The sequence below is a fragment of the Canis lupus genome, chromosome 31, assembly GCF_048164855.1.
Source record: "Canis lupus baileyi chromosome 31, mCanLup2.hap1, whole genome shotgun sequence".
Classification (NCBI taxonomy): Eukaryota; Metazoa; Chordata; class Mammalia; order Carnivora; family Canidae; genus Canis; species Canis lupus.
In genome coordinates this window covers 7817965-7836451 of record NC_132868.1, presented here as the reverse complement: position 1 = coordinate 7836451, position 18487 = coordinate 7817965, and the positions used below count along the sequence as shown (strand labels likewise).

The 18487-nt window shown below is 40.4% G+C and overlaps 1 protein-coding gene across 1 annotated transcript in view; it reads left to right on the top strand.

Annotated features, from left to right (window-relative positions):
• The window catches only part of ADCY2 (adenylate cyclase 2), a 388518-nt gene that overhangs the window by 263762 nt on the left and 106269 nt on the right, over positions 1-18487 (top strand). The window contains exons 5-8 of the mRNA XM_072807368.1: positions 1792-1940; positions 8267-8378; positions 12803-12930; positions 18165-18323. Coding sequence (XP_072663469.1) covers positions 1792-1940; positions 8267-8378; positions 12803-12930; positions 18165-18323 — 548 coding nt within the window. The remainder of the gene's footprint in view (positions 1-1791; positions 1941-8266; positions 8379-12802; positions 12931-18164; positions 18324-18487) is intronic.

Sequence of the window (18487 nt, the reverse complement as noted above, 5' to 3'; positions counted from 1 at the left end):
AGGTTGGTAATAGTACTAATCAAGTAGGGTGTGCTTTGATTCACCTGTTTCACATGAGTAGCAGGTCCTCCTGGACTATGAGTTTCCCTTCTATTTCCTATATCTCAGGCATGTGGCTTCCTTCAAACACCAATCTATTCCTCCAGCTTCATCTGATGGGCTGCGGTGGGCTCTCTGCTGGATTTTGAACAACATGGTATCCAGGAATGTTGACTCACTCTTGTTTGCATCCATCACTAGTGCTCATCGTGAAGCCTGGCATTTAATAGACAATGATGTATATTTTCTGAATGTGTAAATAAATTAATGAATGAGAGAACAAATGGCCGACACTCAGTTATGCCAGTTCCTGGTGAAATGCTCTGCGATGCATTGGGATTCCCCCATAGGTACCCACTTGGTCTGCTTTTGGCTTTGCACCTGTTTTTTCCCCAAAGCAGACTGGGGAGTGCTGTCGTGAGGGTCTTCTCATCTTCATCAGGATGCACTCCTGGCCTTCCCTCTGCTCCCTCAGTGGATGTTTTCAGGAGCCACCAAAATGATGTACCTTGGGGGTTGGCCCAGAGGGACACCAGCCCTGTAAACCTGAGAGCAAAGACCAGCTTCCCCTCCCCTATATTTTCTTATCACTTTGTCCCCATAAATAAATGGATGGATCAGTGAGTGAATGAATGAATGAATGAATGAAAAGAAGGAAAGCAGAAAGAAACAGAAAATGTGGAAGACAAAAAATATTTCATTCAACAGATGTTTTTTAATCAACATTTATCAGTTGTTAAATGCACAATACCTAAAGAATATGGTATTTTCTATAATAAATGTTTTTAAAGATTTATTTATTTATTTTAGAGCATGAGTGGGAGGGGCAGGGGGAAAGGGAGAGAGAATCTCAAGCAGACTGCGCTGAGCACAGAGCTCACCATGAGGCTTAATCTCACAACCCTGAGATCATGAGGCAAAACCAAGAGTTGGACGCTTAACTGAACCACCCAGGTGCCTCTACAATAAATTAATGTTTAGGATAACTAAGGATGAGTATAAACTTCCATAGATTGCCCTTATTTAATACTTTTTCTAGAAAAAAAATATTACAAATGTCACTCTAACTAAAATAAGTAGAAATTAAAATAAGTGTAACGTTAGATGTTGCTTACTGTATTTAAGACTAAAAATATAAGAAAAGCTCATAATTTATCATTTTTGTGTGTTCCACATGTAGTCTCTTATATATGACATTTTATAGATGCTATTTCTGACTCCAGCTTTATGAAAATTTAGAGTCATTAAAGGGAATTGGGTGGTTACCACAGAGGAAATGAAATATTTGAAAATATTTGACTATCTTATTTAGGAAATGTGGAATATTTGTTGATTTTCTGAAATGCAATAAAGCTTGTACTTTACCTCCCAAATGAATGGGCAAGCAAAAATGAGTGTTTTCTATCTTAGGCAGGCCATAGGTTTCTGGCATTTTTATATCATTTTACTCTACTATTTTAAAATCAAAGTAGATAAACAGGATCCTTAGGGGAAATAACTTTGCAGCCCTTTATCCTCTACTCTGAAGAACATATACTTAGAACTCAATAAATAAATAATAATATAACACACTTTGACCTTAGAAATTTTGATTTTTTTTTTTCAATATGTCTTTCTACACTCCGTGTTTTAGCTTGTGGGAAAGAGTCCTTGAATCGGCCCTGCCGCGGTTCTGTGATGCTTTCAGAGATTACGTGGATGTTACCGTAATGATTTGAAACGTCTTGGTCTCCCTCCCACGCTCTGTTTCAGGAACGGCTTTTGCTCTCTCTGCTGCCTGCTCACATAGCCATGGAAATGAAAGCTGAGATCATCCAGAGGCTTCAGGGCCCCAAAGCCGGCCAAATGGAAAACACAAACAACTTTCACAACCTGTATGTCAAGCGACACACCAATGTGAGGTATGCTGCTCTGTTCTCTGTTAGTGAGTCCGGGGAGCCATTTGCCAGCCTGGGGACATTTTTAACTGGGAGCTCCCATCCCACAAAATCATAGCTCCTCTGAGACTGTTAATATAGTCCCCACTCCACCTCCTTTCTGCTGCCTCTCAGGGCCTGAGGATAAGAAAGCAGAATCTTCTTCACTTTCCTGGATGGTGGTATCCATCATGGCCCCACTTTCTATGGTGGACCTTCAGTCCCAAAGGAAAGAGAGGCAGTTAGTGGGGTACTTATTCTGGGAGCACCATAGGCAGATATCATGGCATCCCTGGAGTACAGGCCCCTTGGCTTTGTAGTAAGATTGAAGGTAGGGCCTGTGGGCTCTTGATGCAAGAACTGATTCCTCCAGGGGACTTAGCAGGGCCAGGGCCTCATGAAGCTAACACTTCCTGTCCATCAGGAATCATGGGTTTCTGGGGTTATGGCCAATCAGCAACCAATATCACAGGGGACTGGTGTACATCTTAATTAATTAATAGTAAAAGTTCTTGTTTTCCAAGTCTGCCATAGTCCCATCTGCTTCCCAGGGAGCCATTCCTATAATCTCACTACTTGGCAGACTACCATGTTATCAGCATGGGATTGAGGTCCAGAAGGAGAACCACATGGGGCCTCCTTCTCCCTAAGCTCCAGAGAGGAGCTGTGCAGGCCCTCACTTCACATGCAGAAGAGCATTTCCTCCTAGGCTGCCTGTCTCCCAGCTATAGCAGAACTCGGCCCCTGCAGACTGTATGCCTGGTGCCTCACTGTTCTCCAAGCCCACCCAGTCTTCATACCACTTCTTTGGAGGAGTTTCCTTACATCCTTTCAACTACATCACAAAAGTGCTTTTTATTCTTGCCAGGTTCCCTCGATAAGTAACTTGTGCATCTGGCCTCATTTGTTCCTCCTTGATGTTATTACCTACTCTGTTCAGTAGTTCAGCAGCAACAATCACAAACACAGCTACAGTTTGTGGAACATTGACTACTTGGCTACTTGGCCTTTTACTCTCAAGCTGGGATCCTTAACAGTGCATGATGCTGGCATCCAGGCTGGTTTGCAAGTCCAGGGTTTTCGAAGTTTATTAGAAAGAAATAAATTTGACTACATTTTCTACTGTAATTTACATTGCTAAGACAGTATCATTTTGACCCCAGATTTGAGGAAAGGTATGTGAGCTAGTGATGCATACGGTCCAAGCACGCACAGAGCTAAATATATAATGAGAAATGCAAATTGGGAAAGAAATAATAGAAAAAAAAGCTATAAATCAGTGGGAACTAAAGAAGCAGAGGATAAATGAAGAATCGCGGGTAAAAAAAATAATTTTTTTAAGTCCCTACCATTTGGGGGGTTAAAAAAAGGAAATGTATTTCAAGAGCATTTGCACCTGTTAAGGAGTAAAATTATTTAAAACACTGGCCTGCCTTCAGATTTTTAAGCGTTTTCCCCAAAGAAGGAAAGTAGAAACATTCTCCCAGTATCCAACAAGGTGTTATGCTAGAAATTGCCCCTTCCAGCCTTAGCTGTCTGAAAATTGGCAATACCCCTCCTGTCTGAGGAAATAGTTTTAAGTACACATGGGATGTTTAACACATGTAAAGACAAATGCAGCTGTATCTAAACAAGATCCCCGAATATCTTTTGAGTATCTGTGAGATAATCCCCGGGGAAAAGAGCCCTATAAAAATGACCGATGAGACCTCCAGCCTCAGACAGCTGATGAAGGCTCCCCATGCTATCTGCATTAACTTCCAATTTCTACGTGACAAAGTACCCCAAAACCTAGTGGCTTCAGACAACAGTAAACATTATCTCACAGCTTCTGTTTGTCCCAAGTTGAGAACAGTTTCACCTGGTGGTTCTGGTTTATGGTCTTTGATGTGGATTCAGGCCTGGTATCCGGTGGGCTGCTGGGGCACCTGCCTCTGAGGCCATTCCTCATGTGGCTTGCTGGAGGCCTTAGCTCATCATCACTGAGTCTGCTCATAGGTTTCTTGAGTGTCCTGACAACATGGAAGCTTGCTTCCCAGGGCAAGGACTCCAAGACAGCCCGGTGGAAGATCTTTTATGATCTAGGCTTGGAAAGTTATTGCTGTAGTTCCTGCAGCAACCTCTTGATGACACAGGTCAACCCTATCCAGTGGAGGGTGGACACTACAAGAGAGTAGGTACCAGAAGGTGAGGACCTCTCTGGGGCCATCTTGGAAGCTGGCCACCACACTGTTGAGGCAAAGGATTACAGACACAGCTTCAAGTACCTTCAGAGATTGTCTAGAATCTATTAGCTGTGTCGAATTAAATTTAAATTCACATAGTTGGAACATTAAAGTAACTTAAATACCAAAACTTAAAAAGTAAAAGCATACACAAATCACATGGTGTACCAATTATTTTTGTAATAATAAGTATGAAAACATGACTTTTCATCCTGGGCAAGGTAGGCAATAGCAAAGAAGCCGACATGGTAAATGGATATTGCAGAGAGTCCAGTCAATACCTGAGGGTTTTTGAAGGTCTTTTTTCTTTTTATGAGAATTATTAGGTTTGTAGACAGTGAAGTTTCATTAACTTTTAGTTCTGCTTTGTCAATTTATTCAAAAAGATGTTTATTATTTGTTAATAACATATATTAGCTCTTTTCTATCTGAGGGTGATAATAATGTGAAGAATAATGAGGAGGAGAGGCATTTCTAGATGGCAGGGTAGCTGCTATTAGCTGCTTCCCTAATCTTCAGCATCTTCCTCTGAATCCTGCCACTAGGGCTGAAGCATTCACAAATCCTTCCCATCTTTGCAAATAAGCACACATCCCATAATCTAGCACCACCACCCCATTCAGAAACTGACCATTTCTCCCTTTTATAGCCAAGATTCTAGAAAAGAAAAGTTGTTCCTTACGCTCTGGTTTTCCCTGTGTTCTCGCCCTCCTCGAATCCTCACACTCTGCCATCTGCCTCCACCACATCACAGAACTCATTCTTGCTCAGTTTCCCACCAGCTATGTTGTTCCCATATCTCAGTATGACTTAGCCTCTGTGTCCTTATCTCTGACAGCTCGATATGGTTGGCCACTTGACCCTGCCTTCCCACACAAAGAATTTTCCCATGCTGTGTACTCCATGACATCATATTCCATTTCTCTTCCTACCATCTCCTTTTCCATTTTCTCTTCCCTAAATCTAGCCTCTCTGTAAATGAGTGTTTTTAGGGCTGTCTCCCAGCTCCTCTCTGTTCTGTCCATTTCTCATCCAGGACTTTAATTACCAACTGTGGGATACTAAGGTGCAGAACTCAGTTGGGTCACCTGGGGAGCTCTTTCGATTGAGTGTCCGACTCTTGATTTCAGCTCAAGTTACAATATCATGGGTCATGGGTGGAGCCCTGCATCAGGCTCTATGCTCTGGGGGGAGGCTGCTTGAGGATTCTCTCTCTCTTTCTCTCTCTGCCCCTGCCTTGGCTCATGCACTCTCCAAATTAATAAATCTTGAGAAAAAAAGATGCAGAACTCAACCATAGCTTTCCATACTTACTTACCTAGTGAATATCTTCCTTTTGGATGCTCCACTGACACCACCATCAAACTCAACCCAACCAGAGTTGAATGGGTCATCTTCCTCTACAAGCTTGTTTTGATTTGTTCAGAGCTGGGTTTGAGCCCCTTTCTCAACCAGAAACTGGGTCTTCATCCTTGAGGCCTCCCTCTCCTAGTCACACCATCCACCATAACTGATTGCTAACCATACCTGGTTCATTCTTCTTCCTATGTTTCTCCCGTATCTGTCCAGTTCTGTCCGTTTCTCCTGACAATAGACCCTCCCCATGGCCCTCTTGGAGGAAAGGGCTATGGTTCTAACTGACCTGTGTGCTTCCAGATTGCTGTGGCTGGAGTGATCTCTCTGAAGTGGCTGTCTAATTAGAGTCTAGGTCGGGTACCTGTGCGATCCCAAAGAGTACCATGCTTCCTCTCCTATAACTCTTTGCATCACAATTACCTGTTTACATTTTGAATCTCCTGGCTTCCAGGTAACTTTTGGGCCATTGTAAGACATTTATGGCCAGCCTGTCTTGGGGCGCCTTCACCCACTACAATGTTTGACCACAGGAAGAAGGAAGGAGATTCAACTGCCCATCCGCACATTCTCCTTCTCAATACTTCCTTGGATCAGATGCTCTTTCTCTGCACAAGCAGAGTTAATTTTTCCTCTTGGACCAGGCTCAGTGTCTGTGATCCTTGCTTCTACAGGGTGCTATGGGGGGAGTAGGGAAAGTTTGATGGCACCATCTGAGCAGAATGGACAATGCAGAAGCCCCTGCAGCCATGATTTTCTTGGACCAGAGAGTTCTCCTCCAGCTTTTGTCATCAGCAGAGTACTAAGTCTTCCCTCCAAGGTGAAGCCACAAGCCTTGTGTTTGGCACAGTGAATGGAGTGCAGCCAACAGCAGAGATCCAACCTGAGATCAGACTGGCCAATGCCATGTTACTTTTTTTATTATGGTAAAACATACGTACCATAACACAGTTTTAACAGTTTTTAATTGTACAGTGTAGTGACGTTAAACACCTTCACATTGTTCTGCAACCATCACCACCATCTCCAGAACTTTTTCTTCATCCTGAACTGGGGCTCTGTACCCATTCAGCAGCAGCTTCCCTCTGCCACCCAGTCTCTAGCACCCATCCCTCTAATTCCTGTCTCTATGGTCTGACTATTCTAGGTTTCTCATGTAAGTGGAATCATACAGTCTTTGTCCTTTTGTGTCTGGCTTACTTCACTTAGTATCATGTGTCCAAGGTTCATCATATTGTATCATGTGTCAGAATTCCATTCTTTTAAAGACAATAACATTTCATGTATTCTGGGTATATCATTTTTCTTTATTCATCTGTTAGTGTATTTGATTTATTCCTACCTTCTGACTATTGTGAATAATGCTGCTGTGAACATGGTATACAAATATCAGTTCGAGTCCCTGCTTCCAGTTCTTTGGGATATATTCCCAGGAGGGGACTTGGTGGGTCACGTGGTCATCCTGTTTCATCTGTTGAAGAACCACCATACTTTTTGCTGGAGTAGCTGCACCGTCTTATATTCCCACCAGCAGTGGGGAAGGGTTCCAATTTCCCCACAGCCTTGACCATACTTCTTACTTCCTATTTTTTGGATACTGGCCATCCTGATGGGTGTGAGGTGGTAATTTTGTTTCAGGGTACAACTTAAACCATATTATCTGAATCTCCAACTGCCAGCAGGAATTTTAGGCCTCTTTGTGAGATCTTTATACAAATCATATGCATGTCATTGTGTGGAAAAGTGGTAATGCACATCCTGAGGCTATGTTTTCCTATCCTGACCTTTGAGGGTTAACTAAACACAGACACGACTCTGAGGAATCTGATACGTCTCACTAGCATGTACGTCCCTTGAAAGAAAGCTCTCCTGGACTCATCACCAGCTAACCCCCCTTCCCATGACACACAACACACACACTTATTATCACTGTGATTGGACTTTGCTGGTGTCCTTCCTTATTTGTTTAATGCATCACCCCAACAACACTCTGGGCTCAAGGAAGATGCACCATGTCAGCTTCATCCTGGCAAGGAATAAGTAATTCAAAACCTTTTTTTTTTTAAGATTTTATTTATTTATTCATGAGAGATACGGAGAGAGAGAGAGAGGCAGAGACACAGGCAGAGGGAGAAGCAGGCTCCACACAGGGAGCCCGATGCAGGACTCGATCCTGGGTCTCCAGGATCATACCCTGGGCCAAAGGCTGTGCTAAACCACTGAGCCACCTGGGCTGCCCACAAAACCTTTTGTTAAGTACTCTTTCTTTTAAGAAGATTGTTATTCTTTCTTTGAATAAGTGAAAGCAGAATTTGCTATTCTGATTTTGCTTCTTCTACTTTAGGAATTCTTATAATTTAAATGCATGTAGCAGTTCAAATAGATATCTGAATTGTGCCCATGTAATGAACTCTCAGGATGAATACCACATAAACCAAGCAGGGAGAAAGGGACTGGCCATGAGAGAATAAAGGTGATCAGTAAGAATGGACTAGAATGGATGAAGTGCATCATGTGACTTTTTCTTTAATTATAAAAACTTGGCATCAAAAAAAATTTTTAATGGGAAAAATTGGCACAATGTTTATGTTATTTCCTATCCAGGGAGGTGACATTTTTCTTGTAAAATATAGATATAAATGTAAAGAACTATATACTCTTTCAAGGGAAAAAAAATACCATTACTTCTTAACAAATCTGAAATTGCAAACACTTCTACCCTTGTTCTTACAGTATCCTGTATGCTGACATTGTTGGCTTCACCCGGCTGGCCAGTGACTGCTCCCCAGGAGAGCTGGTCCACATGCTGAACGAGCTGTTTGGAAAGTTTGATCAAATTGCAAAGGTACGAGTGTTAGTGAGTCCCTTCTCTTTTGAGGATTTATAAAGTGTTGACTAACTTTTTTTTTCTCTTGTCCCTTATCAATTATATGCTTTTTCATAGAGCACTATTTAGGAATGGTGTTTATAGTTTCATATGGTTTATTTGCCATTGGGCTCTGATGAGTCTCATTTCTCCGGGATGAGAAATGTTGTAGCATACAATTAGCACATGTTTGCATCTATTTTTAAAATGTCTGCATATAGAGAACTCAACACACATATAGTAAATACATTCAAGATGGTGAGTATAAGTTGTATATGCCTCTGTATGATGCTGTTCTAAGTTCCTCTTTTTTAGGCATTTTGATGTCAGGAGTTGGAAACATGATTGCCTCTCATCCACTCATAGCTGTTCATGTATTCAGCAGCCTGAAAGAACCCCTAAATAGGATGCACATTTTCCACCTAAGCCCTTTGTTTACTATTGTCTCATTTATATCTATTGACCTTTGTGCCACTTGAACAGAAATGTCAGTTCCTTATTTCCCATTCATGTGCTCATGGATGGGAAATTTCATGGAGAGGAAATGGTGACAGGCAATCCAAAACTAGAACTTGCATATTTACTGGAACCATGAGGGTTCCTGGTGGGAATAGTGATAAAAAATAGTTCCCTCCTTGCCAGCCCTTTACTTCCACCTCATAACGCATTACCAGTCAGCTTCATTCTTTCTTTGAATTATTTCCAGAAAAAAAAACTAAATTATGCTTATTAAAGTGAATTATTTATATATGGAAGAGAGAGTTGGTCCCAAATTTAGTTCACTGCAAGATTCATCTCACTTTTAAACCATACAGAACATTCCAGGCAAGCCTCTTAAGAATAAATGTGGCTTTCTGATGTTCACAGGGTCACTCCTGGGTCAGGCTCCCCAGGAGGTGCCCTCTGCTGCCTGCCTGACCATGATGGATATCATTGGGGATTTTAAAAAAGCAGTAAGAGGCTAGCACAGCTTTCTTCCTTTTACCAAACCAAAGGAAGAGGTTGAGCTTTTTGGCTGCTCATTTTTAGAAAAAGATTTAAAACTTAAATAATGCCTTAAAAGTTTGAATTACTAAAAAGTCACTTTTGTCACATTAGAAAGAAAGATCCCAGTCTTGGTGGGTGACAACATATCTCCAATGTTAAAATGGCATTCTCCCTTTGGGCATATCTCACTGTCTGAATATCCCATTTTTATAAAGGCACCGAATATTGGATTAGTGACCCAACCAACCCCTGTACGACCCCATCTTAACTAAGTCTGCAGTGAGATCAAGTTCACATGCACCAGGTGTTAGGACTTCAACATATGAATTTGGGGAAGACAAAATTCAGTGCTCATAACAGAAGTACTTGGTGTGGCCGTCTCTTCCTCTCTGGTGGTTATAACAAAGGAATGTCCAGGCGATATCAGCATATAGCCTAGGATGGCTTGGTGCATCCATTGTTGGTCACAGAGGGAGCATGTTTTGGGAATCACTTCATGCCTCCTGGTTAAATAACATGCATCATAAGCAAACAGCTCAGCCAATTGAATGAATTCTACATAAGGCACATAACTAAGCTAAGGAACTCAAAATCAGATCATTCACTTATTTTAAAAATCTTTTAAGCCTCTTTATTGAGGTATAATTGACATACAAAAAAACTGCATATTTGATACATAAAAGGTAATGAGCTTGAGGATAAGCATACACCTGTGAAACCATCACCACAATATACCATAAACATATCCACCACATACAGAAATGTCCTCTTTCCCTCTTTATTATTGATGATGATGTAATTAAAACACTTAACATAAGCTTTACCTTCTTTGCATGTTTTGAAGTATACAGTACAGTATTGTCAACGATAGACACAATGCTATACAGTGGATCTCCAAGACTTACCCATCTTACATAACTGAAGCTGTATGCCCTCTGACCCATAACCTCCATTTTTCCCTTCCCTCATGCCTGGCAACTACCAGTCTACTCTCTGATCTGTGACTTTGGCTATTCCAGATTCCTCATATAAGTGAGATCATGCACTCTCTTATTCAGGATCATGAGATATCCTGAATAAAGTCAGGCATATTTCACTTAGCAAACTGAATTCAAATAGCACATTTAAAGGACTGTACACAATGATAAAGTAGGATTTATTTCTGGAATACAAGGTTGGTTCAACACAAGTTAATCAACATAATAGACCACATTAATAGAATGAAGGATAGAAATTACATGATCATTTCAGAAGATGCAGAGAAAGCATTTGACAAAATTTGACAAAATTAAATACCCTTTGGGAACATGACTAGGATGTCTACTCTCACCACTTCTGTTCAACTTAGTCCTTGAAGTAGCCAGAGCAATTAGGCAAGATAAAGAAATAAAAGGCATCCAAATCATAAAAGAAGTAGAACTATCCCTGTTTGCAAATTACATGATCTTGTGTATAGAAAACCCTAAAATGTCCACAAAATCTGTTAGAACTAATAGAGGGTGCCTGGGTGGCTCAGTCAGTTGGACATCAACTCTTGATTTTGGCTCAGGCCATGATGTCATGGTCATGTGATTGAGCCCCATGTCTGGTTCTGCACTCAGCTGGGGATCTCCTTCTCTCCTTCTCCCTCTCCCACTGTCCTTCCCCCTGCTCACACACTCTCTCTGTCTCTCAAATAAATATATTTTAATAACTAATAGATGAATTTAGTAAAGTTGTAGGATACAAAATCAGTGTACAAAAAACAGTTGTGTTTCTTTATGCTAATACTAAGTATCTGGAAGGAAATCAAGAAAAGTTACATTAGCATCAGAAAGAATAAAATACTTAGGAATAAACCTAACCAAGTAGGTGAATTGGCTTGTACACTGAAAACCACAAAACATGGATGACAGAAATCTAAAAAGACACAAATAAATAGACATCCCATGTTCGTGGGTTGGAAGAACTAATATTGCTAAAATGTCCATAATATCCAAAGCATCTACAGAGTCAGTGCAATTCCTATCAAAATCCCAGTGGTATCTCTTACAGAAACAGAAAAAACAATCTAAAATTCATAAAGAACCACAGGAGATCCCAAATAGCCAAAGCAATTGTAAGCAAGAAGAACAAAGCTGGAAGCATCACACTTCCTGATTTCAAAATGAATTATGAAGCTACAGAATCAAAACAGTATGATACTGGCATTAAAAACAGACCTATAGACCAATGGAACAGAACTGAGAGTCCAGAAATAAACCCATGCACACATGTATAGGGTCAACTGATCTTTGATAAGTTTGCCAAGAATTCACTTTTGTTAATCTCAGTGTTTTCTAGATTCAAAATATCTATTTAACAATATGGGATGGAAGCCCTATTAATACATACTTGTTTGCCTTTTTATTACTTACGATATTTTTAATCAGGAGTTACTAAGCACATTGTCTACAGCATCATAGATAAGTATGAAAATATGCCCTAGCTTGCGCACTCCATATCAGGCAGGAAAAGAAGTATGCAAAATCTTCAACAAACTTAACGCATACTTAAGAACAAGAAAATCTTATGTTCATTTTATTATTTCAGATTTGTTCAGTATATACATAAGCCTGTGTTAGTGTTAAGAAGGAAAAGATCTGTGTTTGGCACATCTTTGGGGTTTTTTGCTTCTTTTTCTTTTGCCTGTCTTTTTCCCTTTCTTTTTTTCCTTACTGACGAGTCTATAAAGTAACTAGAAAAGTTAGAAATGCATGTAGGATTACTACATATAAATGAAGCTAATCTCAATATCATAATATAAAAACAACCCAGCCAAGAAAAATAATGAATCTCATTTCATATTAAAATAGTTTAACCTAAGGTCAGAATTAAGTTTTAAATTACTTGGCAATGTTGAATGGTAGCTTATTGTATTATAGAGATGTTTATCAGAAGTTACATTCTGCAGGTAAGAATCTCCTTCAGCTTTAAAATAAATGAAAAAAAAAAAACAAAAACATGAGCATAGTAGGGATTGGCATACAGTTCTAATTCCATTTGAGTTCTAGTCATCATTCACTGTCCTGGAAGATTCTGCTCTGCGTGGACTATTTCATTTTGCCACCAGTGTTTGGGATGTTTGGGCTGGAGAGAATGACCCTGTCATTGTACCCCTCTGCTACTGTTAAGAGTAAATCATTCCAGAACATTCTCTCTGCTTTCCTTTCCTTCCCCTTTTCCTTATTATTCCTGCTCCGGCAAAGGAGCATGTAGGTGAGGGTGGCCCATCCTTGTTGGATCATGAAGGGAAACACAACCAGTGCTCATTTCTGTCCCCACAAGCCCTGGTCATTGTGATGGTATCAGTAGAACATGCCTTTGACGATATTCGGAAAATCTAAACCTTTGTGTAAGTACTGAGCGCAACTGAATGCTGTGATTTCTTCTTCCAGGAGAATGAATGCATGAGAATAAAAATTTTGGGAGACTGCTACTATTGTGTATCCGGACTCCCTATATCTCTCCCAAACCATGCCAAGAACTGTGTGAAAATGGGGCTGGACATGTGTGAAGCCATAAAGTAAGTGTGATGCTTAGTAGGATCCTTTTCAACTCTTTTAAGAATCTTGAGTTATAATTGTCACTCACAACTATTCCTGTTTTTCTGTCTACTGGGATTAAAAGCATTATTGTGCCTTTGAATATAAGTGTGCAGAGACCCAACTATTGGCGTGTGAGTAACTCAGTCCAAAGTAACACTTCCGTAAGTGTTTTGTATTGTTGTTAGCCTTAGATCACAACAAGACCAAGGTAGAAATCTACGGGCAAGTAGAGTTTGGGTTGTTTCCAACATGACTTTTTTCATTTAAATATCTTCTTCGATCTTAAGAAAAATGTCTGTGCTCTTATCATCTGACAAACAATTTCCTTTTTAAAAGTTCTTACTTAAATTCCAATTAGTTAACGTACAGTATATTAGTTTCAGCTGTACAATTTAGTGATTCAACACTCCATACAGACCATCTTAGACAAACAACATGGCTACACTCAAGTTGTCAGAAAGAAGGTAGTTTTTACCACCAGACTCCAAAATTACTGCATCTAGTCAAAAATACTCAGCTCTATAAGTTTAGATTCAGTTTATATACATAGAGTATGTTTTCTGTGTTGTATCTATGGTTTCTTTCATCATAATTCTGGAGAAGATTTACTTATGTAGAATAATGTTACAGTTGACAAGTGCCAGATAAAAGTGTAAGGTGCAAAATTATTTTTTGTTACTGGTGCCATAACATACTTCTTTAGTGATGCCCTTGATAGAAGCCAGAATATTCTTATAAATGGTAAAAGCTCTTGTTTGTTGGTTATGTGATTGAAAGATTTGAGTTTATTGGGTTTTTTGATGGCCTGTTTTAGTCACATGATCTTACACTATCTACATTTTTGGTCTAAGCAGGAGGGGGAATTATGTGGCTGATGCTCTATTTCCTTGTCTAAGGTTTATAGTAAATGGGGCTTTCAGTGGGAAAGCAACAAGTCAGGCTGTCACATGTTTAGCCACCATGTATGTTAGTTACATGATGAAGTGAACTGAACAAGCTAATGGGTGGCTTTCCCAGTGCTATCCGGGGATGAACGTGGTGAAGCCCACATTGCCTCCACTAAGTATGGGAGATCCCTGTGGTCCACATCCTCTAGTGTCCACAGACCACTATGGACAAGTCAGCATTGGGAGGCAAATGAATTAGGTGGAATTGAAGAAAGAATAGAGATGGGAGGATTTGCAGTATGGCCTCTGCATCTCACAATATATATCGTGTGGGAATAATCTGATCCCTCCTGCTTCTTCCTCAGAGTAACTCTCATTTGTCTTCTCTGACATGAAAATTAGTTTTAAAAAAAAAAAAAGAAAAAAAAAAAGAAAATTAGTTTTACTTTTTTTTTAAAGTAATTAACTGTTTCCGTTTCTGGATCTAGAAAGGGGAAGTGAATCTAATCAGTAAAACTAATAGGTTTTCTCAAATTTATCACCTGCCCCTGGAGGCAGTCTCGGAGTGGGTTTCCAACACGGGGTGAAATATTCTAGTAGGAGAAGGGATTTTTTTTTAATGTATTTATTACATGCTTCAATAATATGTTGGATTACTAAAATTTGGTTTCTGATTTTGCATCAACCATTTCCCAGTTCCATCAGCTTGTGTTACTCACACCATGTTGAAGAGCTTTTAGAAGAAATTTATGAACATTCTGCCCACTGGCATGTCACCAGCTCATCAGTAGTATTTTTCAGTAATTTTTTTTATCGTGACAAAATATGCATAAATAGTGTTCCTTAACATTTTTACATGTGCAATTCAGTGACATCGAGTAGATTTAAAATGTGGGCAACCTCCACCACTGTCTACTACTAGGATCTTGTCATCATTCCAGACAGAAACTTTATACCCATAAGCAATAACTCCCCATTCCACTCTCTTCCCAGCCCCTGCCAGCCCTTTTTTAACCTTCTGTCTCTGAGAATTTGCCTTTTCTAGATACTTCATATGCGTTGGCATCACACAATATTCATTGGCTAGTGTTTGGCTTATTTCACATAGTATAATGTTTTCAAGGTTCATCCACCTTGTAGAATGCATCAGTGCTTCATTCCTTTTAATGGGGGAGTGATGTTCCATTGTATGTATATACCACATTTTATTTATCCGTCCATGATGGATACATAAGTAATAGCTCATGCATCCAGAATCTCAGTTAACAGTAGAAGATTTGAGGAAACTTTCTAGAACTCTTGCTTATAACTAAGCTTAAGCTTCAAATCAGGCAATGGTTGTGTGTCTCTCTGCTCTGCCACTCAGTGACCAAGAGACTTCCACAGTCTCTCTGTTATATATCAAACTGTTCAGATCATAGGCATTTGACAAAGTGATTAGTAATAGGTGGTTTTGTTGCATTTCTAGTAAAAGGCAGGTAAAGAGAGGGCAAAGAGAGGGCATCTCAGCAAATGTCAAGAATTCTTTGTTCTTCTAACATACAAGGGCAAGCACTTCCATTTCCATTTATTGAACCATAAGATGAAGATGAATACAAGAATTTTAATTTTTAAGGTGGTGGAGAGAAAGAGTCCACTTGGACTTGGAATTTCACCTGACTGTCTCAGGTTTTTCGTAGAAACCAGCAACGTAGGTCTGGGAACATTTGCCTGTATTTTTCCTCTGGGTTTGGACCTCCACATGTGTTCAGCACCTCATTCTCTATTAGCTAAAGCACCACCGAAGCACGTCAGCTGCGGTTTGGAATATCCTTAGTGCTTAGAGAGATTTTTTTCCCTGTCATGAAAATGTAAACTGTTCTTAATCCAGGAACTAATGTGCAGATCCCTGGCTTTGTAAGTGATTAAGGATCCTCTTAAACTGAAATGAATGTCTTCTATTGTCACAAGCTTTAAGCAACTATTTTGATATTTTTCTGTAGATCACACAGGTTGCATCCAAATGCATTAAAACTTTTGGTCCGTCAACTCATTTGAACCTTTGATCACCTCATTTTTCTAAAAAAGATACAAAGGACATGGAGATGGTTTTAAAGAGGGCATTTTGCTAAGAGAAAAAAGTCAATCAGAAAGACAAATACCATATGATTTCACTCATGTGAAATTTAGGATACAAAATAAATGAACATAGGGGAAGGAAAGGGAAAATAAAATAAGTTGAAAACAGAGAGGGAGACAAACCATTAGAGAATCTTAAATCTAGGAAACAAACTGAGGGTTGCTGGAGGAGGGGATGTGATGGGATTGGGCAACTGGGTGACAGGCATGAAGGAGAGTACGTGATGTGATGAGCACTGGGTGTTATATACACCTGGTTGAGTCACTAAATTCTACCTCTGAAACTAATAATATAGTATATGTTAATTAAGTTGAATTTAAATAAAACAATTTTTTAAAAAGCCAAATCATTGACCAGTCAGTTCTGTCACAAATGACCAACTGTAGAGTATGTCATCCACCCTTTTATTCGCTCTTGACTTGCTGTTGGCCATATCTGGTCAACAGAAATGTCATTGGCTGGAACGGTTCTCTCTCAATAACAGGAAATCTGAAGAACAACGACAGGTTCTATGGCAAATTTTTCAGGATCATTGTCTCCCAATGACAGACACACAGTAAAATCCTTCAGAAATGACCTGTATCAGTTAGTAAACTTATGCCAATTTGTCTGTGTTGTATCAGACCCTGAACCCCCTGATGGATCTACAAACCATTTGGACCAGGTGTGTCTTCACAGGGTTGACAGAGCAGATGTGAACACAAGCAGGGAGTGCTGACTGCACTCAGAGAGACTGGAGCATAGAGGGGTGGGTGGTGCCCACATCAGTCTAGAAGGAGAGACTAGAAAGCCTCCCCAGACGAGGTCATGCCTAAGCTGCTGATGGAAAAAACAGTGCCAGCTAGCCACGTGATGCCTGTGCCCTGTCAGGGAAGGGAGGCTCAGGGAAGTGAGGAAGAGAGAGAGAAACCATTTTGACCAAAGGCCCAGAGTTAAGGACCATATGGTGCCCAGGCAGCCATAAGGACCCATTGCTGATGGAGGATGGAGTGACAGGGGGCAGCTCTCCAGTGTCACGTTGAGACGCTGACCCATTCTGTGGACAGGAGTGAAGCGTTTAGATGACTTGCATGGGACCAGATAGGTTGTGATGTTTTTTGTGAAAAAACAGAACAGGAAGATAGGGAAGGAGGAAGGGATGGGAAGGAAGAAAGGTGGAGAGAAGGAGGAAACAGCATTTTAGATTCTTTTCTCAGGAAGTCATTATTTTTTGTGGATCCATTTCTTCTTATGACTTCTCATCACTTTTCACATGCTCAAACGATGTCATTGTATCATTGAAGCATGACATCCATGCCGATGGCATTTTGAGATTCTTATTTACTGCAGCCCACACCTGGTAGCGTCCTCTGCTGGGTCACAATCATTGTCATCACTTCCCTCCACATTTGCTCTGGGATAATTCTCTCCATGTACCTCGGGACACCACCCTGTATACTTCTTTGGTAGTAATATTTAACAGGTAAATATGTTTAGTTGGCATAAATTAATAAGCTTTTCCATTTTCCATTAAAGGAAGTTCTTCATTTGTCTTCATTTGTCTCTAAATGACTTACTGATAGGATCCTCAAGAATTTTTAAATGATATTTTTAATTAGTTTCTTTTTAATGATACCTTACACGTTTTTAAAAGTCTTGGAAGAGTTTTGTTGTTTTTGTTAAAGATTGTGCACAACTGAAATGCTTTAAACTCATGGTTAGGTTTTTTACAAAATTCCTATTCAGGCTGAAGTCATTATTAGGCTCACAAATAAGCTGTATTGTCTCTTATCAGCAGAAAATATTCGCTGGGGACATCCATTGTGTAAGTGGTAGTATCATAGGTGGCATCTCAGACCATTTCTGACAGTACAGGGCAATGTCACATGATTCTAGTGTGAAAATTTGGAGAGGTGTCAGCATGTGACAGGTGCCTGATACTTGTATTTGTTGAAAGAGTCAAAGCTACAGCTGAAAGGCTGCATCAGCACCGGTAGCCTGGCCTCTCATGTGGCTGTCATAGCCAGGGGAGTGGAGCCTGGGGACAACCAAAAAGTAAAGGCCTTTCCCTTGGCCCAGAGCAGCAATCTTGTGCCACAGGAGGAAGTCATGGCTATGTTTCCCACAGCCTGAGCAATTCTGAATAGAACAGTGCCCTGAAAACTGGCCAAGAGTCAAAGGAATAAGAGAGTGTTCTCGATGGTGATGGTACTTTCCTTCTCTGCAGGAAGGTGAGGGATGCAACTGGCGTGGATATTAACATGCGCGTGGGAGTGCATTCCGGGAACGTCCTTTGCGGGGTCATCGGCCTGCAGAAGTGGCAGTACGACGTGTGGTCACATGACGTGACCCTGGCCAATCACATGGAGGCTGGAGGGGTCCCTGGGTAAGGACAGTCTGGATTTCTGTCTTCAAGCTGTGGACATGGTTAGAGAGGACAGGGGAGCAGATTAGTCACTGACTGCAGAGTGTCTGGTGGTTTCTCTTGCCTCTTGGTGTCATGTGATTCCTGCCCACTGGCCTCTTACATTAATTAAATAAACACAAACT